At 40.5% G+C, this 27,919-nt stretch overlaps 2 protein-coding genes across 2 annotated transcripts; both read left to right on the top strand.

Moving 5' to 3' along the window:
* Positions 1-303: 303 nt before the first annotated feature.
* Positions 304-1,710, top strand: LOC5571824. Its single transcript, XM_001659906.2, has 2 exons — positions 304-1,085; positions 1,150-1,710. The coding sequence occupies exons 1-2, from the start codon at positions 1,068-1,070 to the stop codon at positions 1,540-1,542; spliced, it is 411 nt and encodes a 136-aa protein (XP_001659956.1). The 5' UTR covers positions 304-1,067; the 3' UTR covers positions 1,543-1,710.
* Positions 1,711-7,256: 5,546 nt separating this feature from the next.
* LOC5571823 lies at positions 7,257-8,221 on the top strand. Its single transcript, XM_001659905.2, has 2 exons — positions 7,257-7,700; positions 7,767-8,221. The coding sequence occupies exons 1-2, from the start codon at positions 7,683-7,685 to the stop codon at positions 8,160-8,162; spliced, it is 414 nt and encodes a 137-aa protein (XP_001659955.1). The 5' UTR covers positions 7,257-7,682; the 3' UTR covers positions 8,163-8,221.
* The last annotated feature ends 19,698 nt before the right edge of the window (positions 8,222-27,919 follow it).

Here is a 27,919-nt window from a genome sequence, read left to right as displayed (position 1 = left end):
CTCTACGGCGAACCCAGTATCGTGAAGGTAGCTAAAGCTGGAATGATACGCTGGGCAGGGCATGTTGCAAGAATGCCGGACAACAACCCTGTAAAGATGGTGTTCGCTACGAATCCGGTCGGAACAAGAAGGCGTGGGGCGCAGCGAGCTAGGTGGATTGACCAGGTACACCAGGACCTGGAGAGCGTGGGTCACAGTTGAGGATGGAGAGAAGCGGTCATGAACCGAATGAATTGGCGAAATATTGTTGGCGAGGCTTTATCAAGATAATTGATGTAAAGCCAAATAAGTAAGTAAGTAGAAGTTCAATTCAAACTTGTTCTGAATTTTTTAGTTGACGAACTTTTGGCGGAAAAATCTGAAAGCTATTCAAAATGGCAATCTAGTCTCATCCCGGTCAGACAATTGTTGAGGATTATTCCGAATTACCTACTGTAGTTTACTACATTCTGAATTTCAACCAGATATAGATTGTTTGATCCGGTTTTATATTTCTATATCTGTAGGTTTGCATGTTACAAAAAAGATAATAAATATTTATCATAAGTGATAAATAACACGATAATAAGATCACATAAAACCAATAATTTTGGCATTATGAAATTAATATGCTTAGTTGTCCGGTACTTAGGAATCTCCACTGATTGCCCGGTCTACTCATACGACGTTCTGATTCCATTCGATAAAGTCTATAGTCTGCGTAAGTGCAGTGCACGCGATTGGTGCTACGGGCAACCGGCAATACTATGCCAGCTGAATATTAATGAGACGAGGAGGTCCTCATCAAATTGACAACATATTTACCCCATCAACCCAATCCATTAGTGCACGCTGACATTAAATCAGGTGGAAGCACGTACAAATTTGGCGCTATTACAACAGTCCCAGCTATACCAACCACGCGCGATGAGTCGGTATTGTCGAGGTCGTGAAACTATGAAATAATCGATCCACTGGATCGTACCACCGAAATCATGGTGTTCTTCATTCGAATAGTGGCAACCAGGACAGTTACTCGGATTAAACAAGTGTTAATTTGATAGAATACCATTTTTTTGGAGTGAAATATGCGCATCTATCTGCAAGTGAGTGAATCAAAGGAAATTAAATCTAAGTTAGTGAATTAACTAACAAGTTATTGTTCCCTAGATCTTCGTCGTCGTTGCGACATTTGTAACGGTCATGAAAGGACATTCCATTCCGGATCCACTGCGGAATTATAATGTGGACCTTCAGAAATTTGAATTCTTCAAATATCCCGGCAGATTAACACCGTATGGAGTGAGGCCGGGTAATCGTAATCCTTCGTTTGCGCAGAAGGCCGCAGCTGTGTTCACATACTTCAGGAAACTTGCCATTGGACCTCCGATGCAAAACTTCGGCGTCCGAGTCAATCAGAACAGAGCGCTGCATTTGAGGGCTGCCTATCAGAAACAGTTTGGCTACCGGGGCAAGAATCTCATAGCACTGATCGGAAATGGACATTCGCTGCAAGAGTTGAGGTATTACGGTGCGATAGGGCGTGATTTTGGCCCATATTAGTTAAGGAGCAAATTGATAGTTGGTGTATGAGTGAATGAAAACTGGTGAACTATTTATGTTTTGTGTGAAAACAAAGATAAGTCTTTTGAAATCTTTCAAATGTGAAAAACCATGAGCAATTCTCGCTGAAACCAGGCCGATATCGGCACCCATCGTTAGAATTGCAATTTTATGTCACCCATATGGTTCTCAACCTTTTCGGTGCTGTGACCCCCTTTGAAGTTTTATAAACGTCTCGCGGACCCTCAATCAAATGCAAAAAATCTGCTATTTTCCTTTGGAGGAGTTTACTAATAATTGCTAGGAATGTAGATTTCTGACTACTAGTATATTTTCAAAAGTATGACAAGGAACGATGTTGTCAAAATCCAACAAAAAATAATGCAGGGCAAGTAGGATAAACCCCTTGGGAGCCCTAAATTCTTTCACTTTAACATTGTGGATTTTTCTCCATCCGAAGGTCTGAAACTCTGCAGTACATCGCATTTATGTCCGGTTTTAGAATAGAGTAAAGAAATACTTGGGACAACAAAGATTAAGATGGTGAATTTTCCTAGGCTGAAACTTTGCAATTAAAATGCTTCTTCAAAATAACGCATTTTAGCACAAATATGAGCTCAATAGCTTTCAAAATATCCTGCCGACGTGAAACAAAAGTGCAATGAATAATATACATTCTTCAAATTCCAAATCCCACTAGCTTCTCAACCAGGGTGTCGACCCAATTTTGAAAATAAAATTCCATGACTTCCCCGTCGTTTTCCAGAAAAAATTACAGACCAACATGGATCTGTTTGTTTGGTAGAGTTTATGTTTTAGGTCGTATGAATAAACTGAGCAATAGTTTTAATGATAATTTTCATCAAGTTGATATGATAAAACTGAGCACTTAGGTATGTACTTTTCACACATGATAATTCGTATTAATAAAGCGGTAAAAGCTGAGTAGAAGCTAAGTAAATTTTGAATCATCTACTGATCATATTGAAATCTTCAAGCGCAAAAGTTACTTTTAAAATTGTAGAAAACGATGTATTTGGATATTGAACTACCTTAGACATTATTTCACAAGTTTCAGGCATAAAGGACAATTTTGGACACCTTGCATACATACCTACATACATAAGACGTCACTCTATTAAGATCATTACTATGCTTTGTTATTGGAAGAACTTTCTTCCTGAGTTTTTTTTATCCATTTCATTTGAAATTACAGCCATTGTCAAAAAACTTTTTTTGAAAAAATCATCAAGGAATTCAACAAAAAATTCTCAGAAATTCCAATTAAAATTCTTAAATGTATTTTTCCGAATATTCCTCCAATACTTATTTCTCCAGGAACTCCTCCAATATTTCTCTCAGAACCTCCTCAAATGTTTTATCCAATGACTTTAATATCACAAAAAAATATGTTTTAAGAACTCTTACGGTTTCCTCTATAAACTAGTCCAAAGATTTCTAACTAGCTTAAGAATTTTATAATTACACCTCTAGCAGGCTGAAGGAAAGAAAATCTTCTTGCTGGTGAATGATGGAAAAAAGTTTCTTCTCTTTGAAGAAATTGTTCACCGGAATTCACCTACAGGAATCTGTATTGAAGAATTTTTCAGTCATGATTTTTTTTCCTAGAAATTAATTCAGAATCCATAGGAATATTACAGAAATACTTCAAAAAAATGTTTAGGGATCACATAGACACTTTTTCCAAAATGTATTCATTTTTTCTTAAAATTCTTCACCATGATTCCGATGTAATTTTGTTTTAATTCAAGCAACCGTTCTCCCCAGAAATTTATTTAAATATTTTAACGGAATGAATTTTGGAATTGAATAACGCGCTAATAATAAGTTTTCAGAAGTTCGTTTTAATGTGTCGTGCTTCCAACAATCCTCGATTTGACTACACTAAGAATGAGTACTCTATGAGTATCTTCCAAGTACTTTTTTCGGGGGTTTGTGCTAACGTAAGAACTTCATGTAAACTCACAGAACGCGATGCGAGAACGGAAATAATACATATTGTTATTACAAACAATTAAAAAAGGATTTAAATTTACCTTTTTATTCGACCGATTTCGAGCTCGGTCTAGCCCAACTACGGGAAGATGTCCAACTCACCTTCCAAGTAATCTCACAAATTATCAAAGGATTATCGAGCAGATTCCTTCAAATTAATTTCCTGAAAGTTCTGCTTCCATGGATTTTATGGATTCATAAAGATATCTTAGATAATGATCTTTATATTTTTTGGAGAATTTTCTTTATATTCTCAGAACAAAAAACAAACTGGACATATCTGTAGGTAAGCTCCTGAATAAAATCCTGAAGTAACGCTTAGAATTCACGATATTTCCATAAAATCCTGGAAAGTTGAAATTGAAATACCAAAATTGAAATAGATAGCAAATTCGAAAATATCAATATTAGAGCACTTTGCGGTATTATCTTTATTGTTTCCAGAAACGACATGATAAAAATTTGAGTGCTCTTGAGATTTTGAGATACGGTTTTCATCTTCACCTAAATACGAGAATCTTCATTGGATGTTCTCTATATTTCGTTTTATCAGTTAAACTAGGATATGTTGGGCAAACTTGTAAAGATTGACATGATTTGATGAATTTAATCAAGATTTTGAAGAGAAGACAATGATTTGATCTATCAAACCTTAGAACTAAATATTAATAAAGCAAGCTACGCCAACTTTGAAGAAATTGTTCAGAGAGCACTCTTGATGCTTTTCATTTAAGAATTTTTTTATTCTAAGAAAGATAGTAAAGTACAGCTTACTCTTATATGCATATAAGCATCTTCTCAATCAACTTGTTTGATGTTCTTCTTCTTCTTCTTGGCGTTACGTCCCAACTGGGACAAAGCCTGCTTCTCAGGTTAGTGTTCTTATGAGCACTTCCACAGTTATTAACTGAGAGCTTTCTTTGCCGATTGACGATTGTTGCATGCGTATATCGTGTGGCAGGTACGAAGATGCTCTATGCCCTGGGAATCGAGAAAATTTCCTTTACGAAAAGATCCTCGACCAGCGGGATTCGAACCCACGACCCTCAGCATGGTCATGCTGAATAACTGCGCGTTTACCGCTACGGCTATCTGGGCCCCATCTGTTTGATGTTGTAGTATTGAATATTTTTCCCTGACCTTTAGTAAAATTCCCTGACTTTCCAGGTTTTTCCAGGTAGTCGACACCCTGTCAACAAAAATATTCCCAGGAGGCAATAGAGTCCAAAAGCCCTGTTTCAATTGTAGTACCAAACGCTTAAGTTTAGGCCAGAAATACATATTTACTCAATATTTTAATGCATTTCGTTGGTTTACGGTCAAAAATTTTTTTCCTTTTTTTTTTCCTAATTTATGAGATTTTGCCACACCACTTGATTTATACTTAAGTTTCAGGTGTGTTCTGTTCTCCCTGTCCCTTCTGAAATGTCAGATAGAAACAACCCCAGTGTTAAAAACATGAGCCTCTGTGGAGTTTTTGTCGACTAAGTGAACGTCAAACATGATCAAATGTGTCAAGGTTCAAATTTGAACCCATTTTTTTTTTTTTAAATTAAAGAATAAAGATGATATAGCTGCTATTTGCAAAAATAGTAACAAGAACACGCTCTACCGTGTTATTTAATAAAAATAAGTTTTTATCAAAAATTTAAGGACTCGATTGAAGATTTCATCAGAGATCGTCAGCTCTGGATAATCTGCACTGAATATATTAAGAGACTCGCTAATGGGCTTCTATGCTCTGCTATATTCTGCAGTGGGGAGAATTTGTCAAAAGTTACGCCAGGAAATCTTCGAAAGCAAGCGGATATCTATCCGTAAGGAATCTTCGCAGAAATCTACCGAAGATCACACAATCGATCGAAAATTTTACTTGAAAACTTAATGAAAAATCCACAAGACTTCCGCGGTTTTTGTAAAAGCTGTTAAAAAATTGCTTTATTCACTACTTCCAATAACCAACAAAGTTCTGAGAAATTTTTGGAGGATCTTGCCAGGAAGCTGGCAAAATCCGCCAAGAATTAAACTATTTTCAAGTCCACACTGAATTGAACTGGAACGGATCAGCGTTAAGTAATGATCCCTGGCTTTTTATGTAAGCCGACAGAATGACATTGAAGGTAATTTCACAGTATTATCACAATTGAAGGAAACAAAAAAGACAGCGTACATTTATTACGTAATGCTAAAATTGGAAATTTATGACCCTCTTCCGTAACGCTTTTTGTATGAAAAATTTCAATTTTTTGTATGAGCCATAACGCTTGGGCCTACTCCCTCTTTCCCCTAGAGAGTTACGTAACTTGTGGACGGTGCCTAATATATTACGAATAGAAAAACGACACTTATTCTCATTGGCTTCACGGACCCCCTGAGAGCTCTTCACGGCCCCCTAGGGGTCCGCGGACCACCGGTCGAGAAACCCTGTGCTAAAACTAAAGGGTGGTCGTTTCGGTTTCCTCAAATTGGTGGACCCCTCGTACGCCAGCTAGCTAACAGTTTACGAAAAAGCCCATTTTTTGGTAAAAATTTAATATTTCTTCAGGTGAAATGTTTCATTTTTCCCTTGGAACACAAAGCAAACTTAGTGTCATCGTATAGAGCCTAGAGGCTAGCTGTTGTAGCGAGTCATTCCACAGAAATAGTGCACGAATTGCATTGAAGTTGCGTGTGTGCTTATTCCAACGAGGGTCCTAATGAAATCCATTTTGAAGTGCTATTGTCTTATATACGATGAATAACTACTAGACACGACAACAGTGCACTATCAAACTTGTTACGTAACAGAAACAAAAGCGGAGGGCGCGATACGCAATACGCATCCACTTGCGGCAGTCACATATTCTGCAATCAAAAATCGCGATATGACCCACCCGCAGGGGCTAAACAAGTGCACCGCACTTTGGCGATCGGTTCGATAAAATCCAATGCACGCAATCTGTGCTATGGCCAACCGGCAATGTCATCCCAGTAGAATATCAATGAGATACACTCTCGTGCAAAAGTTTGGGGTCACCGCGTAAAAACATACAAAAGTGTTTGGTCCATATCTCTGTGATTACACGACTAATTGACACCTGAGAGAGACTCGCGAAGAGGAAAAATATCAACGTCATATGCAGCCAAGTTTCCCCTCTCACGAAACGTCAAATGCAGCCCACCGTTTTTATGGCTGAAAAAGTGAAAAGTATTGTGTTCAAAGTAAACTGTTATTAAAAACCTCAGTCGACGGAGCAGTTTTTTCCAAAGTTGCTGATAAATCTAAGCAGAAGATTAATTATTTCTAATGGCTGCTACGTTTGCTGGCATGAAATTTCACTCAAACGGCTATCTATGATTCGATGTGATGCAAACTCAATCATTTTTTGCTGAGAAGTTCATGTGAGGATTTGAACAGCATGCGCATAATTGATATAAACACAAAGTGGAATAAGAAAAAAACTCAGCAATCACAGAAAAAGAAGACCGTCTTCGCGAGTCTCGTCTCCGATTGACACTATCTATGGTTCATTCGAAGGGCAATGAGTAAATTTTACTTCGTAGATATTTTGACATGAACATTTTTGGATTTTTTTTAATCTTGTAGAAATTTAGCTACTTAAGATGATTGTAGAACGAAGCCACATTTCGAATTTTCAAGATCACAAGACTTAAGAACCAAACAACGATACGCATTGAAAATTTGATCGATTTTCAACGCGAATGTTGATATCGAAATATCTACGAGATCAATTCATTACCTTTGGAATGAGGCCATAGAGAGTTTCAATTCGACATGTAATCACAAAGGTATGAACAAAACACTTTCGTATGTTTTATAGCGGACGACCCCAAACTTTCGCACGGGAGTGTATAGGCGCTCAAAAAATTGTCATCGCATCTCGAATCAGGGTAATCCAGTAGGGCTAGTTTGCATTGGCTGTGCATTCGGAATTTGGCGCAATTGCAACATTCCCCGCCGAAAACCACGCGCGATGAGTCGTCACCATTGGAGTCATGACGAAATTGGGATCGCACCCCTCCAAAATCAAGGAGCGTTTCATTCGAATGGTGGCATCCAGAACAGTTGCTAGTTAGAATTACACAACTGCGAAATAAGTGAATTTTTCAACGGCGGATGGAAAATGAGAATCCTTTTACAGGTGAGTGAATCATTGTAAACCCAATCAAATCTAACAAATGAAATAACAAAATATCACGTTCCACAGATATTCGTTATCGTTGCGTCGTTGACAACGGCTCTAGGACGAGATACCATGCTGGAATCATTTCGGAAGAACAACAATTTGGACATTCATGAGTTTAAGTTTTTCAAATATCCCGGAGTGTTGACACCGAACGGAATCAAATATGGCGATCATAATCCAACGGTGACCGAGAAAGCTGCCGCGATCTTCAAGTACTTCAAGAATATCTTCATTGGAGTCCCGATGCCGGACTCTGGCTACAAATTCGACGAGGACCGAGCTCTCAGCCTGAGGGATGCCTATCAGAGGCGGTATGGGTATTTGGGTGAAAATCTAGTGGCACTGGTTGGGAATGGTTATCCGGCTCGAGATATGCTACGTTACGGTGCAATAGGACGTGATTTTGAGTCATTTTGAGTGTGTGATCAAAGGTATGAAAGCATTTCTGTGATGTGGATTAAAAACTGTTAAAACTAGTTTGGAGTTGATGTTATTGAGAGAAATCCTTATTATGTTCGTTGCTGTTCATTCTAAATGTCGGGAAATCAGTTAGATATAAAACCTACCTAGCAAGATATGTAGCCAAAGAAAGCAATTCTTATGCAAATTGGGTCATCACTTGATATTCTAACATTCATGGATGGTGTCAAAAAAATTGCAAGAGATTATAATGGTCTGACATGCTACGCCCAGTAGCACAATCGAAATACTTTCCTGATTAAACGTTTTCCGAACTGCAGTGAAAACAGAACCCACACTTCTTAGCACTGTGCGGCTAAATGCTTGGCAACACTTGGTCATTAAACGCACCAAGATGATGTGCCAGTTTCGTCTAAAGGGCATAGATACTTGATACTTGATGGGCTACAATCCGCTATGTTGAATCTACCCCGAATGGATAATTCTTCTCTACTGGGCTTGGTCCTGAGCCAATCGCTTCCAGTCACCCTGAACTTTGAGTGCCCTTAAGTCCTCTTCAACTTCAAAAAGCCAAAATGTGCGTGGCCTACCACGAAGCCGATGGCCTCGTCCGGGTTCTCTACTGAATATTATTTTTGCTTGTCATTCTTCCGGCATTCGTACCACGAGACCAGCCCAACGCAGCATGCCGTGTTTTATGAGCTTGACAATATCCACTTCTTTATATACTTGGTACAACTCATGAATCATGCGACGACGCCAGAGCATAGCATAGACTGACTGTACATGTCAATGGTTGCTACTCCGTGATTGATCGAACTGGTAAGAATTGCACTACGATCCAAATGAATAAGGGATGGGAGTTTCCGCTTACTCTCGAAGTGCAATTTTAGCAGATCTAATATTATTGATCAATAACGGCGCCGGCCAAGTCCTTACAGTCAGTTGGGATGGGGAAGGAATGTTAGGGTGTAATGATTGTTGCTTCTAGAGACCGAGAATACCTCTGCATCTCCACAATCACCACGGGAAGGATGTTTATTAGTGAGGGAGGAAAAGATCTGGGAGTCACCTCTGGTCGGTAATGCGATCCATGGACAAGGGGGAAATATACGACTTGTATTTAAAGCTAGTTTTGTATTTTTGTCTCGAGAAGTTTTTGGAAAAAATACGTCAACATCTATAATGTCGAACAATTCAAAATACGTTTTTATTAATGACGAAAACTGAAAATTACATGTATATATTTTAACTTATATGAAACAGGAATAATGCCGACACTTGTAGTGACGAACCATACATAGTTTGTTTGAAAATTACATATGAGTATTACTGTGCATTTTGTATCGATATGGTAGAAGTTTTAGAAAATACGTCAACATTCACAATGTCGAACAATTCAAAAGATAATTTTTAATAATGTCAAAAAGAGAAAAATATATGTATATTCAAATTGTATAAGAAAAAAGCATAATGCCGACACCTATAGTGGCAAACCATATGTTTTAATATTACATAAAAGTTCCGCTTTCAAGAAAATATGTGTTATCATAAGCATGAAACGAACTCACCAGTTGGTAATCCATTCTCGACTGAACACAAAACTGACACTGACAGCAAAACTTCTTGGCGTCCCGAAAATAAACCGTCTTGCTTGGGCCTTCCCAAATACGTACCCAGCAAGACGCTTCAAAACAGGGGAAAAAAATCTCCGGTGACGAAAACACGCGCGAATCCGTCAGCAAAATCAATCGGACGACGCAAAACCGAACTCCCCTCATGGTTCATATAGTGCAAATCAGAAAAAGCGCCCCTACCGGCCAAGCTCCCAACTAAAAGGACGATTCCCAACTCCTAAAGGTAGATCGTACTTTGTACTGAAACTTCGCCGAAGACAGCACTGTACTATCTCTTTTGGCATACGAGATATTCAACGACACCCCCAAAGTGATGAAATCCCACAAGCCCTGGGTCTCCTATAACGTCCTGGTGTGTCTTATAGGAGTGAGCGTAATAGGAGTGAGTTTAATAGGAGACCCGACTGTACTAAGAGAAAGCCTACCAGATTCTTTAACGTTCAATGCTCCGTCATCGTAATCATCGTCATCATAGAAACTTCAAAAGCATTTTTTCTGTACAAAACTAAAAATTATTTGATGAAAATGTGTTCACTGTATTTCGGATGGCGAATAGAACACAGTGAACACATTTTCCTGTAAATTTTTTCGATTTTGAACGATAAAATTGCTTTTGAAAAATAGGGGGCAGGAATTTTAAGGATCCTATAGGAAATCCGTAAAAGAATCACCAAACAAAATCCTGAAAAAATCTTTGGCATAATATCTGAAAGAAACTTAAATCTGAAACCTGAATTATTTTGCGTGATTTTTTCCAGTTCATGGTTGGTCGGATTCTCTTATCAATCCTTGTGAAAACAGTTTGGTTTATTTTTTTCATGATTCTTGTTATATCTTTTTTTTCAGTCATTTGGTCTGGAAATTAATCACATGTAGGTTTTGTTTGAAGCCCATCCCAGGTAAAGATTTAAGAATTACATTTTGGTTTGAAACAAAAATTAAAATAACTGAAAATACTAACTAAATTTGGACCTGGAACAACATGATAATTTCAAATCAAGTTGTTGAATGGCAAGCTAATAGTTCTGAGTTATTGGTTTGCATTCAAAGAACTAATATTAACATTACCAATTCATTCAAGGAGCAAATTTGTTATTATTTTGTTTTAACTTCTATTTCGAATAAATTAATAACAAGTTTAATTTTCTGAAACATAATCTGTAGTCTATCTCTACCTACCCAAGATTAGTGTTTAATTCAGTTAGCAAAATTATCTTCGATAACTTCAACCTAGAATTCTTTAGAGGTATCTTTCTAGAAACACTATGTAGGGCTTCAGAAAAGCCCTCAAGTATTCATCTAGTACTTCTTCTCGAATTATATCCTTCTATTTTTTGACGTAGGACTACGTCTTTGTTTTCTATATTGGGGTGCACTTTAAAAGTACGGATAATGAGACCTGTAACGAAATTAGGGGAGATTTTGAACGTTAATAACTCTGTTGTTTATGAACCAATGATTACGATTTTAGTATCATTCGATCAGAAATGTATCTACGCATCGTTAATAATATATCCGATAAGTGAATTTTGTTGTTTAACTATTGAAAATTTGATAAATGTCGACCCCTTTCTTATCCAACCAATCACGTTCGAGCATTTTTCGACGGTATCGCTTCCCACTATAAAAGCAAACGGGTCCCTGCTTCTTCCCTCAGTCTTCTTTTTGCGGTCGGACTGTGAACACGATCGGGCGAGTCATTCTCGCTTTGCTTTTGCACCAGCGTCACAGTCCAATTTGTGTCGTCGGAATAGGAAGACGCAAGATTGATTTGCGGCGGCGATGACGATGGCTTGGGCGCTTCTCCGAGCGGCGGACTACTGCCGCTCGGAGAAGCGTCCAAGCCATCGTCATCGCCGCTGCAAATTTATCTTCGCTCCCAGATTTCGACTCGGGATCGGTGGTCAAGGAGCAAGCCCGTTAGGAGCCAAATACCAGAAGCCCCCAGAGTTGCTGATCCGAGGAGCTGCTGCTAATCGAGCGTCGGACTAGTGAAATCGCTCAAGATTTCAAGAGTGAGCATCGTTTCCAGATTTCGACTTGTGCCCGGGGATCCAATACCCGTTGCTGTTGTGCGCCATCCACGTCACGAACCATTCAGCTGGTTCGTCGTATAAGCAAATTCCCCGTTTGACCATGGCAATCAACTGATAACATCCCGTAGTGCTATTTATCTGTGACCGTATCGAGGCTAAGAAAGGCATCGGCCCTTGTCAGGGCCAGGGCTGGCATCTCCTCAGTGAAAACAGAAAAACACAAAGAGCGCGCACTTTGTGTTGATCATGAATTTGAGTGCAGTGCGACAGCTACACTTTCTCACTGGTTCTTCCCTCTTTGACGCCTCTTTGTGTTTCTGCTCTCGCTGCAATGCATCCTTCGACACAAAGTGTTGATGGAAAATGGTGAACACACACTCTTTGTGTGGCTCATTGAGTACCTACCGAATGCTTCTATAGGAGCTTCTATTGGAATATATGGGAGTATTTTTGGAACGGGACCGACGAGTAGATGCCGGAAATCGATGTCCGTTGTCGTTTTGGAATCCAAGATGGCGACTTCCGGTTTGCAAAAATCCCTTCAAACCCATGCAATATGGGTAGTTTTGGAACGGGACCGACGAGTAGATGCCGGAAATCGATGTCCGTTGTCGTTTTGGAATCCAAGATGGCGACTTCCGGTTTGCAAAAATCCCTTCAAACCCATGCAATATGGGTAGTTTTGGAACGGGACCGACGAGTAGATGCCGGAAATCGATGTCCGTTGTCGTTTTGGAATCCAAGATGGCGACTTCCGGTTTGTGAAAAGCGCTTCAAACCCATGCAATATGGGTATTTTTGGAACGGGGCCGATGAGTAGATGGCGGAAATCAATGTCCGACGCCATTTTGGAATCCAAGATGGCGACTTCCGGTTTGTGAAAATCACTTTGAACCCATGCAATATGGGTATTTTTGGAACGGGGCCGACGAGTAGATGACGGAAATCGATGTCCGGTGTTGTTTTGGAATCCAAGATGGCGACTTCCGGTTTGTGAAAATCACTTTGAGCCCATGCAATATGGGTATTTTTGGAACGGGGCCGACGAGTAGATGGCGGAAATCAATGTCCGACGCCATTTTAGAATCCAAGATGGCGACTTCCGGTTTGTGAAAATCACTTTGAACCCATGCAATATGGGTATTTTTGGAACGGGACCGACGAGTAGATGCCGGAAATCGATGTCCGTTGTCGTTTTGGAATCCAAGATGGCGACTTCCGGTTTGTGAAAAGCGCTTCAAACCCATGCAATATGGGTATTTTTGGAACGGGGCCGATGAGTAGATGGCGGAAATCAATGTCCGACGCCATTTTGGAATCCAAGATGGCGACTTCCGGTTTGTGAAAATCACTTTGAACCCATGCAATATGGGTATTTTTGGAACGGGGCCGACGAGTAGATGACGGAAATCGATGTCCGGTGTTGTTTTGGAATCCAAGATGGCGACTTCCGGTTTGTGAAAATCACTTTGAGCCCATGCAATATGGGTATTTTTGGAACGGGGCCGACGAGTAGATGGCGGAAATCAATGTCCGACGCCATTTTGGAATCCAAGATGGCGACTTCCGGTTTGTGAAAATCACTTTGAACCCATGCAATATGGGTATTTTTGGAACGGGACCGACGAGTAGATGCCGGAAATCGGTTTGAAGCGCTTTTCACAAACCGGAAGTCGCCATCTTGGATTCCAAAATGGCATCAGACATCGATTTCCGTCATCTACTCGTCGGCCCCGTTCCAACAATACCCATATTGAATGGGTTCAAAGTGATTTTCACAAGCCGGAAGACGCCATCTTGGATTCCAAAACGACACCGGATATCGATTTCCGCAATCTACTCGTCGGCCCCGATCCAAAAATACCCATATTGCATAAGTTCAAAGTGATTTTCACAAACCGGAAGTCGCCATCTTGGATTCCAAAACGACAACGGACATCGATTTCCGTCATCTACTCGTCGGCCCCGTTCCAAAAATACCCATATTGCATGGGTTTGAAGCGCTTTCCACAAACCGGAAGTCGCCATCTTGGATTCCAAAACGACAACGGACATCAATTTCCGGCATCTACTCGTCGGTCCCTTTCCAAAAATACCCATATTGCATGGGTTTGAAGGGATTTTCACAAACCGGAAGTCGCCATCTTGGATTCCGACAACGACAACGGACATCGATTTCCGGCATCTACTCGTCGGCCCCGTTCCAAAAATACCCATATTGCATGGGTTTGAAGGGATTTTCACAAACCGGAAGTCGCCATCTTGGATTCCAAAACGACAACGGACATCGATTTCCGTCATCTACTCGTCAGCCCCGTTCCAAAAATACCCATATTGCATGGGTTTGAAGCGCTTTCCACAAACCGGAAGTCGCCATCTTGGATTCCAAAACGACAACGGACATCGATTTCCGTCATCTACTCATCGGCCCCGTTCCAAAAATACCCGTATCGCTTGGGTTCAAAGTGATTTTCACAAACCGGATGTCGCCATCTTGGATTCCAAAATGACGTCGGACATCGATTTCCGTCATCTACTCGTCGGCCCCGTTCCAAAAATACCCATATTGCATGGGTTTGAAGCGCTTTTCACAAACCGGAAGTCGCCATCTTGGATTCCAAAACGACAACGGACATCGATTTCCGGCATCTACTCGTCAGCCCCGTTCCAAAAATACCCATATTGCATGGGTTTGAAGCGCTTTTCACAAACCGGAAGTCGCCATCTTGAATTCCAAAACAACTACGGACATCGATATCCGACATCTATTCGTTGGTCTCGTTTTAAAAATACCCATGTTATAAGGTAAAAAGAGCCAAATTGTGTACACTTTGAGCATGTTTTGCCAACACACTCCGTCAGCATTACTCTTTGCGTAATCGCTTACACTCTCTTTCCTACTGCGTGCCCTCATTGTGTTCGTGTTGTTACACTTTGCGCGCGTCTGTCTCCTCTTTGTGCAGTGGTTAAATTCTGCTCTTTGCGCGCATTGTGCGAGTTTATGCCAGCCCTGGTCAGGGCCATCAAATTTGTGGAAAAGAGTTGAAGGAATAATATTTCCGACCTTATTACATCTTATATTCCTCAATTAATCTCTCAGTTTCGTACAAAATTTAATTTGTCATGAATAATTGATGGCACGACAATTTGAGACTATTCTTGGACGCTGCTGCAGTGCCGTCGGGGTGAGTGCTCAACATTTCACAACGATTGTAAACTAGAGTGGCATTTCCAACAGTGTCTTTGATTTGCCATATTTTATGAGAGCATTTCGATTATGAAAATTATCACATGTAACAAAATTGCGACATATTTAGAATGGTTTTCAAGAGAAGTTTTGATTGAACAATTTTCATCATTTTGGCACTCATTAATCAGAAATTCACCTTCATACTAATGAAAACTATTGATTATCAATAACTAACTATAGAATATTTAGTAAATGTCAAGCATTCCAACTATTCATGTTTGTTCAATTTCTCACGCATTATCATTTTTCGCAATTTAAAGTAATTCTAAGCCCAACACATTATTGGCACATACCCATTTTCCAGATTGGTCGACTAAAAGAGAAGAGCACGAATGGGAGGAGCATCATCTGCTAATCTAAGGGAAGCATGCTTCCTTCGCCGGATTCGGTTTCATTCCATTTTCGCTTTCGAGCTGGTAAGAGCTCCTCTGAACCTGCTTAACGAGGAGCACCTCATAGCCAGAAGCCTGCTGAGCTGTTGATCAGCATCTGGTTTATGAGATTTCGGCTCGTGATAAACTCATCTGTGGTGCAGTCAAGAATCAAGCAAGTTAGGCATCATTACGACTATTATTAGACAAATCGAGCGTCCGGCTTGTGGTATCGCTCAAGATTTCAAACATAAGCTACTTTTTCAGATTTCGACTTCAGCCGTGTGATCTAATACCTGTTGCTGATGTGTGCCATCCACACCACGAAACATTCAACTGGTTCGTCTTATAAGAAGAGAACTTATATAAATTTCCACACTTGCGTTGGGGATTCTTCGTTTAACCATGACAATCAACTGATAACATCCTGTAGTGCGATTCATCTATGACAGCATCCGAGCTAACAAAGCCTTTGGCTCTTTTCAGGGCCACCAAATGTGTGTAAGAGAGTTAACAGAGTAATATTTCCGACTTTATTTATCACATTGCCAAGCAATGAATAATATTTCCCTCAAACCATAAGATTAACAAAGCGATGACTGAAGCTTTCATTATAATCCTCGAATAACTTCCTATAGACACATTGCTGTTAAATATTCTTTAATTAGAATTACTTAGATTTTGCTTCAGCATGCTGAACAAGCCTCAATCACTACTGTTCTTTCCAATGCTACCATATATTTCAAAGGAGGTTACTAATATAATTTCAAAATGATCATACAACCTGAAGTGAAATTTCACATTTTCATAGATAAATATGACGAATTCATCGGATAAGGATAATGTATATTTGGGACATGATTAAACGTACACTTGGCTGCAAATCGTTATATGCATACATATTTACGAAAGTTTAGAGCACTGAAAACAGTATGAAGTCAAAACGAGCAACAAGAACGACATCAAATTCAGTTAAATTAACCATCGTGGTCCTACGTCACCAGTTCGTACAACCCCATAGGGATGTACCCTTAAAGTTTTTTGAGATTCTTTCCGAAAATTCTCCAGAAAATAAACAGAATATTTTTTATGAATCCTAAAGATATTACTCTTGAGATTTCGTTTGAAAATTGACAACTCCAATGAACCCTGTTAAGTCCGGCTCTCCGCATAACACCTTCAAGCGCAATATTGAACAACGTGCGCGAAAGTCCATCGCCTTGTCGTAGTCCCCGCCGAGACTCGAACGAAGTTTTGCATACCGTCCATCGTTGCTCTGATCAATCTTGTGAGCTTCCCGGGAAAGCTGTTCTCGTCCATGATTTTCCATAGCTCTACGCGGTCGATACTATCGTATGCCGCCTTGAAATCGATGAACAAATGGTGTGTAGGGACCTGGTACTCACGGCATTTCTGGAGGATTTGCCGCACGGAAAAGATCTGGTCCGTTGTCGAGCGGCCGTCGTTGAAACCTGCTTGATAACTTCCCACGAACTCGTTTGCTATAGGTGATAGACGACGGAAGAGAATCTGGGATAGCACTTTGTAGGCGGCGTTTAGGATGGTGATTGCACGATGATTTTCACACTCCAGTTTGTCTCCCTTTTTGTAGATAGGGCATATAACGCTTTGCTTCCACGCCTCCGGAATGCTGTTCCGTTTCCCAGATTCTGACTATCAGCCGATGCAGACAAGCGGCCAACCTGTCCGGGCCCATCTTGATGAGTTCGGCTCCGATACCATCCTTGCCAGCGGCTTTGTTGTTCTTGAGCTGTTGAATGGCATCCTTAACTTCCCCCATCGTGGGAGCTGGTTGATTTCCGCTGTCCGCTGTGCTGACGTAGCCATCGCCTTCGCTGTCCTGACCTTCTGTGCCTGTGTTCTCTGCGCCATTCAGGTGTTCATCGTAGTGCTGCTTCCACCTTTCGATCACCTCGCGTCCGTCCGTCAAGATGCTCCCATCCTTATCCCGGCACATCTCAGCTCGCGGCACGAAGCCTTTGCGGGATGTGTTGAGCTTCTGATAGAACTTCCGCGTTTCTTGAGAACGGTACAGCAACTCCATCTCTTGGCATTCCACCTCTTCCAGGCGGCGCTTTTTGTCCCGGAATAGGCGGGTTTGCTGTTTTCGCTTCAGTCTGTATCGTTCCACGTTTTGCCGCGTACCATGCTGCAGCATTGCAGCCCGCGCTGCATTCTTCTCCTCCAAAACCTCCTGGCACTCCTCGTCAAACCAATCGTTTCTTGAGCTCCGTTCCACATATCCGACAACGTTTTCGGCAGCGTCGTTAATGGCTGCTTTGACTGTCCTCCAGCAGTCCTCAAGAGGGGCCCTATCGAGCTCGCCCTCATCCGGCAACGCTGCCTCAAGATGCTGGGCGTACGCATTGGCGACATCCGGTTGTTTCAGCCGCTCGAGATTGTACCGGGGCGGGCGTCGATACCGTACATCATTGATGACGGATTGTTTTGGGCGCAGTTTCACCATCACCAGGTAGTGGTCGGAGTCAATGTTGGCGCCACGATAGGTTCTGACGTCGGTTATGTCGGAGAAGTGCCGTCCATCGATCAAAACGTGGTCGATTTGCGATTCTGTCTTCTGAGGTGATCTCCAGGTGTACCGATACGGGAGGCTGTGCTGAAAATAGGTGCTACGGATGGCCATATTCTTGGAGGCGGCAAAATCTCTAAGTCGTAGGCCGTTCTCGTTCGTCAGCCGGTGGGCGCTGAACTTTCCAATCGTCGGTCTGAACTCCTCCTCCTGGCCAACCTGAGCGTTCAAATCTCCTATGATGATCTTGACGTCGTGGCTTGGGCAGCGGTCGTACTCGCGTTCGAGCTGCGCGTAAAATGCGTCCTTGCCATCATCAGTGCTTCCGGAGTGTGGGCTATGCGCGTTGATTATGCTGAAGTTAAAGAATCAGCCTTTGATTCTTAACTTGCACATTCGTTCATTGATCGGCCACCACCCGATCACGCGCTTTTGCATATCACCCATCACTATGAACAGTTGGCAACCGCTCTTCGTGCGCGATATACGTGTTTCTCCTTAGCTCCAGTTGTTCGAAATTATCACGGTTTCTTGTGTGACAGAATTTTTGCATTCAACGCAAAATGACTGCGCACAGGAAAAACACCCTCGTTGTGGACTTCAGTACCCTGCCAAAGCGACCAGTTTTGGACCAGGTGGAGGAATTCCTCAAGAAAAAGCTCCAGCTTGACATGGCCGATGTCAAGAGCATCCAATTGCATCACCTCGAAAATTGTGTGTTCATTGAGATGAACAATGCAAGCGTAGCACCACGTCTTCACAAGCAACACCATCTACGACACTCGTTTATCTACGAAGGCGTGGATTATTTCGTCCCGGTGTACGTGGACGGTCCCACCACTACTATCAAAATACACGACCTGCCGCCGCAGATGCCGAATTCGATCATCACCAAAAACCTTCAGCAGTACGGCAAGGTACTCTCCATCCAGAACGATGTTTGGAAAAACTATTTCTCGGGCGTTCCGAATGGTGTTCGCGTAGTTCGTATGAGGATGGAGAAATCGCTGCCGGTATACATTACCGTTGACGGCCATCGCAGCTACGTTAGCTATCCGAAGGAACAACAACGAACTTCGTCGAGTAGTCGCTTTCTCAACTGTTGCAGGCCGTTTGCAGAAAAAAAGTGTTCGAAAGAGCTACGAAATCTCACCGAAAGCACCATAGATAAACTGAAAGCGGCTGGTTATGCTCCAATGTCTACATTGAATACAAATTTACGCATTTGTACGTCCTGCCGTTTAAACGTTGACAAACGGGCAATCTGTACATCATCGGTGGATCAGGTTGCAGGAAGTTCGAAAACAACAACAACTGAGGAATTACTAGATGCACCGACAACAACTGAGGAGTTACCAGAAGTACCAAGTGCAGATAGTCTTGCCACGGTACCATCAGCGACATCTGTTTCAACAAATCAATCAGAAGATGAGTGCATCCAGAAGGTCAACATCAAACGCTTCAACGAAGCTGGAATAAAAGTGACTCCGATTAAATGGACGAAGATGGGTTACGTCAATTATCCCGAGAAAAAATACCGTGAAATCAACGAAGCTGTACGAAGAAACCTCTTCAAATTAGGACCTGAGGATGTGGAAAATACAGACTACGATGAGGTAATTATGAATATGAAGGAAAGGTTCTCGAATCTAGCCACGACAAGGAAAGAAAAATTATTGATTTTGTCGATGCTGCCAAGCTCGTGGTCTATTCAAGACGCCATTGATGAGTTCAAAACCAATAGAAATACAGCAAAAGAGGCAAAACAATTCAAAAATAACTGTCTTGCAACCAAAAATGCTAGGTCGAGTACTTCATTAACAGATGAGACAAAAGAAAAAATAATTCAATATTTTGAAGACGATGAAGTAAGAAGAGCTATGCCTGGAAAAGATTATGTATCTGTAAAAAAAGATGGAAAGCGTCAAGCAATCCAAAAACGATTAATGATGACTACTTTGAAAGAAGCGTATACACGCTTCAAGGAAATTAACGAAAATATTAAGGTAGGTTTTTCCTCATTTGCAAGCCTTCGTCCAAGGCAATGCAAGCTTCTATCCAATTCAGGAACACATAATGTTTGTGTGTGCACAACACACGAAAATGTTAACCTAATCTTACATAGTTTGAAAAGAATCAATTTATCAAAGGATATTAAAATGTTAACTGGTAGTCTTTTGTGTGAAAATACAACATCAAATTGCTATCTACGATCTTGTTCGGATTGTCCAGATTCTTCATCATTGGAAAATACTTTATTCGCTGAGTTTGAAGAAAATTATATTGATCAGTTATCATTTGAACAATGGGTGACCACGGATAGGTGTGACCTAGAAACTATTGTAAAACCTGTAGATGAGTTTGTGTCATTTTTTTGCTTGAAATTAGAAAGTTTAATTCCTCACGACTTTATTAAAACAGAGCAATCCCGCTTTTTAAAAAATACGAAAAATACATTACAAGATGGTGAATTTTTAGTCATTTGTGATTTTTCTGAAAACTATAGCTTTGTATTGCAAGATGAAGTGCAGTCCCATCACTGGAACGTACAACAAGCTACAATTCATCCATTCGTTATTTATTTCAATGGAAGTACGCAAATTGAACATTTTAGTTTTATTGTAATTTCCAAAGATTTAAGACACGACTCAGTATCTGTAAATTTGTTCAAAATGATTAACTTTTTACGCGTTGATAAGGATAAAGAAATCAGAAAGAGCTCAGCGAGCAATATAATAACGCGAAAACGATCCAAGGAACCCAAAAATTTCACTGTTTCATTCCATTGTCAGAAAATAAAATTAAAGCAAAACTATACTCGAACTGTACTGATAATGATGCAAAAGTGTTCGATATTGTAAAAAAATTGAATAACAATAAATAAATAAATAAGTATTAATAAAATGTTTTCATGATCTCGCATACCCAAATCCAAAACTTTTAAAGTTTATATATAACATTTAGAAACTCATCGATCATACTCTAAAAAAAATATCCTGGTAAAAAAAAAATATTTTCGTGTAATCTGTTAATTCATTTTAATTTATACATATATACATATACATATAATATTTATACATATACATAATATTTATACATATAATATACATAATACTAATGAATACATGAAAACGACTTGTTTAATTCACGCAAGGCCCTTAACAATAAAATCAGCAACAAACTGCGGTTCCCGTAATAATTTACACCGAAAAAAAATTTTTTTTTTCTACTAAATGTGAAAATTGTGACATGTTTGAAATGTCATAACTTTTTTGTTTATTGGTTTACCATCACCAAATTTGTATGGTAGATAGCTAATATAATGGACCGTTTTCCCTCAAAAAATTACGTTGGGGTCCGATAGGGTTTTGAGATATTTGAGTTTTTGTGTCAAAAATTATGTTTTTTAATGCAAAAAAAAAATATTTTTTTTACTGTGTGTATTTTTTTTTGGAATCTTTATTTAGTTGTCTAACTTTGTTTCTTTAGTTGTCTAACAATCGAACGAACCGTTTTTGCTGTGCAGCTTTTTGAATATTTTTGAACCATTTTCACATACACCCTTTTGAAAAGTTAGTCGTGACTCAACTTGAAGATTTGATATCGGAAAATGACGATTTAGATGGAACTGGAAAACTGTGCAAAGTTTCAGCTCAATAGAAAAAAATGAATTAAAAAATTTACCAAATTTTGGTGCTATTGCTTGGAATCACTCTAATGGTAAATCTGGTCCTCGTTGCCTTCTTTTTAAAAGGCACAAATGCCTCTTCTACGGTTCGACGATCAATCGATATCGTCCGCAAAATCCAGGAGCATACGCAACCCGGTGACGATAGTACCGCTTCTTTGCACGCCTGCTCTCCTAATAAAGACTGGAACGCGCAAAAATTGGTAAAATTCAAATTGATGTCTTTCTATTGCAAATGCATTCAAAAAAGAAAACGTGAAATGCTACATTTGTAAGATGAGTGTATATACAACGGTTGCTATGATGAGTTTTCACCTTTTGCTCTCCAGTTTCCAAAATGACGTCCAAGTAAGAGGAACAGAGTGTCAAAATTTTGCTCGTGCTGCAAGAGAATCCGACGCTCTCGCACGAAATCTATGTGAGGGCGGATTTCAAGCAGCTTCTGGGACAGAAGTTTTATACCGCATCAGGAAAAGGGAAGATGGCCGAATTTTTCAGAACCATCAAACTATCGATATTCCCGAAACAATACCTCGTTCGGCATGTCATATGCTCGTGTGGTCTAAAAATTGACATTTCCATCACTACGAGAACCATCAATCATGATATTTACATCTAGGAGTGCCTCGAAAAGCGGCTACCCGAGCAATGTTGAATAGCGAAATTATAACAAATCATGTTACCTGGTTATCATTATTTGATAACTGATTTTTGACAACTACCGAAAAACTAAACATTACATATACTTTGCAATTGGATTAAATGGACAAATTGATGTGAAGTTTTGCGAAAAAGTTACACGTCTTCTCGGTGAGAATCGAACTCACGACTCCCTGATCTCTAGTTAGGGCGCGTTACCCCTACATCACGACAGGACTTATGGACGCAGAAGTTAAGGCGAAGTAGCCCGTCATTCGTTTTGGCAGCAATGGTGACTTTGCAGCGTACAATTTCAAACTGATAAAACTCATTCTTGATAGTTTATTTTGACTTGGAAAAGTATCACTGTACGCACCAACATACATAAACTATGCTGATACTTTTTCAGCTGTATCAGTGCAAAATCAACTTATTTGCTTTGATTTGAAATCGTGAGATGAATTAGCAACCATCATCAACGACGCGTGCAAATTTGAATGACGGCCTACTTCTCCTTAACTTGAATTCGATTTCAGCTCAATAATCTCGTGGCCCTTTCTCGCAAAGTGCACAACTCTTTCGGGAGAATTAGATGCCCATCCAAACCCAATGCTTTTTAATTATATCCCATGCCTAGCTCTCGGACTATTTTTCGTATTATTTTTTAGGTTTTGAAATAACACACCACACTCGCCAACGACTGTGCTTGTTTTGCTATCATCTTGGCTGAATTAACTGCCAACATAACAAAAATGAGAACTTAAATTTTGTTTGTCGAATAACAAAGTAATAGTAAATTACGTAAATTATTTTTATGAGTTTTATGGTATAAAATTTCGGAAAAAAAATGAGAGATGAGTGGTTTGGATTGAACTTAAGCTTCAAAGAATTTTACAAAATATTGTGTGACGAAAAGTCAACTTTGTCTACTAACACACGCATTAAAAAAAATGTAATGTGAAAGATGTGTGATAACATATGTTGTTATCAATCTGTTCTCATGTAAAAATAAAAACAATTCATATTCCTCTTCAACAATTGAAAAGGTCCTTAACATCGCAGAAAAAGACTCGTTGTAACCGAAGGTGGTTGCTGATGATTAGTCTGTTCTCAGACGCCCTAGTGTTCTCCCATCCGTTCAACAAATGCTCAAAGTACTTTTTCCACCTAGCAGCCACCAAGATTTTGTCTGTCAGCAAGTCACCTTCACGGTCATTGAACATGACGGGAGACGGCACTGTTTTTCTCCGTACGCCATTGACAGTTTCGTAAAATCTCCGCATATCATTTTGGCCCATGTTGTTGTTTGGTTCATCTTCTTTATACTGCTTTTTATTTCCACGGTGCATTTTTTTCTCGGCTGCTCTAGCTCCTTTTTACCGCTCTCTAGTTTGTCGGGTACCCACACAGTGTCGTAGCGTGCGGTTGGCCAGGTTGGCGACCGCCAAAGGCGCAAACCATCAGGGGGCGCCAAAATAATGACGCGTTTGGTAAAATATTTGGAGATGAATATTGAGTAAAGTCACCTCTTAAGTCAAAGTTGCAAGAAAAACATCGTTGACAAAAACATGACAAATTGAAAAAGCTTTTGATCGAATTCAAACAAAATATATTAGAAGCATTCCAAAAGTGGTTAGAGAGTTCGTTAATTGGAAATTATTTCAAGAAGATTTTATTGTTTTTAAATTTATTAAAGATTTTCTAAAATTGTTTTTTATGGCAATAATTTGTAAATCAGTTATGGGAGAAAATATTTTAGAAAATCAGTAGATATCTAGAAAACAAACACCTATCGAATGTTTGCACTCTGAAAGAAAAAATAAGGTAAATCAGTGAATGGCGAAGGATCAGAGAATTGTATAAAATTTAAATTAGAATATGAACAGCTATACTTTTTTATTTCTCCAAAAGAAAGAATTCCCCAAAAATTCTTGCATGAAAATTCTTGAAGTAAATTTTTGATTTTTTGTAGTGAGAATTACTTAAGAAATTCTTTAAAAAAACTGTTTCCGAGCGATTTCGAAGCTCAACGAAATATGGCTAATAAATTGCATTAAAAGGTTTCCTGAATATTTCGTTAGCAACATTGACCACATGTATCAGAAAACTATGTAAAAAGTCTACAATAGTTTATTTAAGAATAAAAATTTACTGAGATTTCAATAAAGTTAATAAATCCAGTAGTTTCGGCAAATTCATCTCTGAACATATATGTGTTATATGTGCTCTTCAAATTGCGGTGTGGCTTCGATTCATCTCAACCTTAAAACATTTTCTTAATAACCTCCGGACTATAAGACAGTTCAGCTGTTTTAGCAGAGTGAAAATGAAAGACACCTTTACTGGTTGGTGGTTGACAAAGGAATGAATAAATTTATTTTCAGGATCTCTTACATTCAATATCAGAAGGTTGCTATTATCGATTGTACTTCAACATCCCGCCTCAATTGATCAATCCCAGCATCGTTCGCAGTTTACTGAATCTCGGGGCAGGAAGGCCTTTCGTCATCAGATCCGCTAGTTGGTCCTCGGTTGGCTGATACTGTAATTTAATCTTCTTCTCTTGGATCAGGTCTCGCAGGAAAAAGTACTGGATATCGATTTGCTTCATCCTTCTAGACACTCCAGCGCTTCATCCTTCGACTTCATCAGGTAGACGACCGTTAAGTGGGTGAAGTCGTCCGTGAAGGTGATGAAATATTGCATGCCGTCCCACGACACAGGCGAGATGGGACCACAGACGTCGCTATGCACCAGCTCCAACGGACGGGTTGTCCGCTTTCCCTCACGGCTGACGAACGATTCTCGAGTTTGTTTGCCAGACATGGTTCACAAACCATCGACTCCGAACATCCAGGCTTCACGCTGCTCCCCAGATCGAGTCCATCCACCATTTTTCGGTTGATAAGCTTCATCAGGTTTCCGTTGCCAAGGTGACCATAGCGTTGATGCCACAAGTCCAGCTCCTTGGTTACCTTTCCTGTTACCATAGCACTGTTTGGCGTTGCTAGGTACTGGAAGTCCATCACATATAGCACACCAACTTGCTTGTCGGTTGCTACGACATCTTGATCGGCATCTTCAACGACTACCTTGCCTTTGTGGAAAATCACTTTCTTTCCCGAACTTTCCAGCCGACGCAGGGACATCAGATTCAGCGTCAGCTCTGGAACGAATAGAACGTTTTCCATACGCACATGGATGTACTTACCATCGACAGTCGAGTACACGTTGATTTCTCCACGTTGCCTAGCGACCAGGTTGACACCTTTCTTCGCTGTCGCGATCCAGACGGGCTTTTCCAGCACCTCCAGTTTTTGGAACAGTTCTCGTTGATTCGCCATGTGGTCTGAAGCCCCGCTATCCAGGTACCAGCTCCGCGATTTCTCATCCGAAGCTGACCCGGACCCGGCAACAAACGACACAGTTTTTGCAGCAGCACTGACCTTTGTAGATTTCTTCTTCTCGTGGTTCCGACCCTGCTCTTGACGCAGTTCAGATTCACGACAATCGGCTCGCTTGTGGCCAAATTTGCCACAGCCGAAGCACTTCAGACGGCACTTACCTCCGGACTTACCAGCAAACGCAACGTTGTCCGATTCTTGATTGGCCGACGAGTTTCTTCCCTTTCGCTTCGATTCAACGTCCAAATACTTCCCTTTCACGAATTCCAGGGTTAGCTTCTCTGAAACCGCCTCCATTGCCGTGTTCACCGACTCGTACGAAACCGGCATAGTGAGCATCAGGTGGCACACAATGTCTTCCTCGTCCATTTTCGCACCGGTTGACTTCAGCTCCCGAATGAACTGATCGAAGCGAAGAAAGTGGGATTCCAGACTCGAACGCTCATCGTGCTTCATCTCCAACAGTTTGCGCTTCAACATGAAACGATTCGTCAAGCTCTTCCGCTCGAAAACCTCATGCAGCCCGTTCCAGATTTCCATCGGACTCTTCTTGTCCTTGATATACTCCAGGTGACTATCCGTTTCCGGGATTTCCCAGAAGCCTTCCTCCTCCGCTGCCTTCTCGACACAGTGCGCGATTTCCAACTGCTCCAGGAATGCCAACATTCGGAACCTCCAATTGTTGAAACCCGTACCGTCGAAAGGCTTGATCTTGAGGAACTTCTCGTCGTCTCCCATCGTACCGGATTTTAACTGGCTTCGAGAATCTTCTTGGTTTGGGTTGTTCTGGGCCCAAAACCTTTTAGCAGAGTGAAAATGAAAGACACCTTTACTGGTTGGTGATTGACAAGGGAATGAATTAATTTATTTTCAGGATCTCTTACATTCAATATCAGAAGGTTGCTATGATCGATTGTACTTCAACAAACTGAAGGTAAATCGAAGCCACTCCTCAAATCTGCAAGAACACAAATATAGATAATCAGACAGCTATTCAACTCCAAACTAAAGATAGCTACCGTGCACCCCCGCTTCTTTGAATGGTACCTCATGCAAACCATCGGGGTTCTTTATTAAGTTGAACTTCTAATCACCTTACTAACAACAGAAAATCGTACTTCTGGTTACCCCTTTGGCTGTTTTGGTTTGATTCTGCCCCACACAATCAGAATGTACATATTACGAAATCACCTTTTACGTTATGCGATGCTTATATGCGCAAAGTTTCACGTATAAGATGTCGCGAAAAGGCCTTATGCGTACAAAAGTAAAGGCGATATACATGCATATTTTATATGATGAAAAGTAGTATGCAATGCGAGTGTGTATATTTTATAGCGAACTAGTCTGTACTCTTATGCGACTTAATTTGTACAAACAAAGTTGATTTGACAGCTGCTACGGATTAATCCGACTTTCATTATATGTGTATGCGGGACGAAACGAAATGCACATATAAACCCATAAAAAAGCGTTTTATGCGAGGAAACTCGTCAGTCAAATGATTTCGCACACCATGTTGTGCGCGTGTGATGCAATTTGTACAAATAAACGACTTTGTTCGTAAACTGTTATGCGACTATGGTTGTCTGGCGCGTTCCGTTCCACAGCCTTTAATTTCATTGTACCCCGTTCCATGAGCTAAATGACGTTTGAATCATTTTTAATTTGAACGATGTGTAAATTAGCGGGGTACAAATTAAAAAGTGTTCAGATTAAATGTGGTCAAACCAACGGAGGTACCCGGTAATTGCTACTGAAGATTTGAGGAAATGTTTCGATGCATCTTTACCATGAACAAGATTTCAAACATTTTGTATGCTTTCTGTCTTTCAAGCAATCCAATGATCAAGCTTTGTCATGAAGTTACCATAGACTTTTAAAAGTTATCGCTGATGTTTTTTTTCTGTAATGCTTCATGTAAACTTGTACAATATTAAAAAACAATTGAGCCCCTTACGCAAGGCCGCTCGAATGGCAGTTCGCCAATGGCGTCATAAGACCACGCTATGGCTCTGCGGGTACCAGACACTAACATCCGGCTTCTGGCAACATTCTTCTCATCCGTCACATTCTGGCATTCCTCATCAAATAAACCAACTCCTGGGTCGTCTCTGAGCAGTACCTATCACATCTCGATGCTGTGTTCATCGCACCGTGGATAGACTCCCACAGATT

Source organism: Aedes aegypti, chromosome 2, assembly GCF_002204515.2.
Source record: "Aedes aegypti strain LVP_AGWG chromosome 2, AaegL5.0 Primary Assembly, whole genome shotgun sequence".
NCBI lineage: Eukaryota > Metazoa > Arthropoda > Insecta > Diptera > Culicidae > Aedes > Aedes aegypti.
The sequence above is the reverse complement of the archived record's forward strand: the minus strand, read 5'-3'. Positions and strand labels throughout refer to the sequence as shown.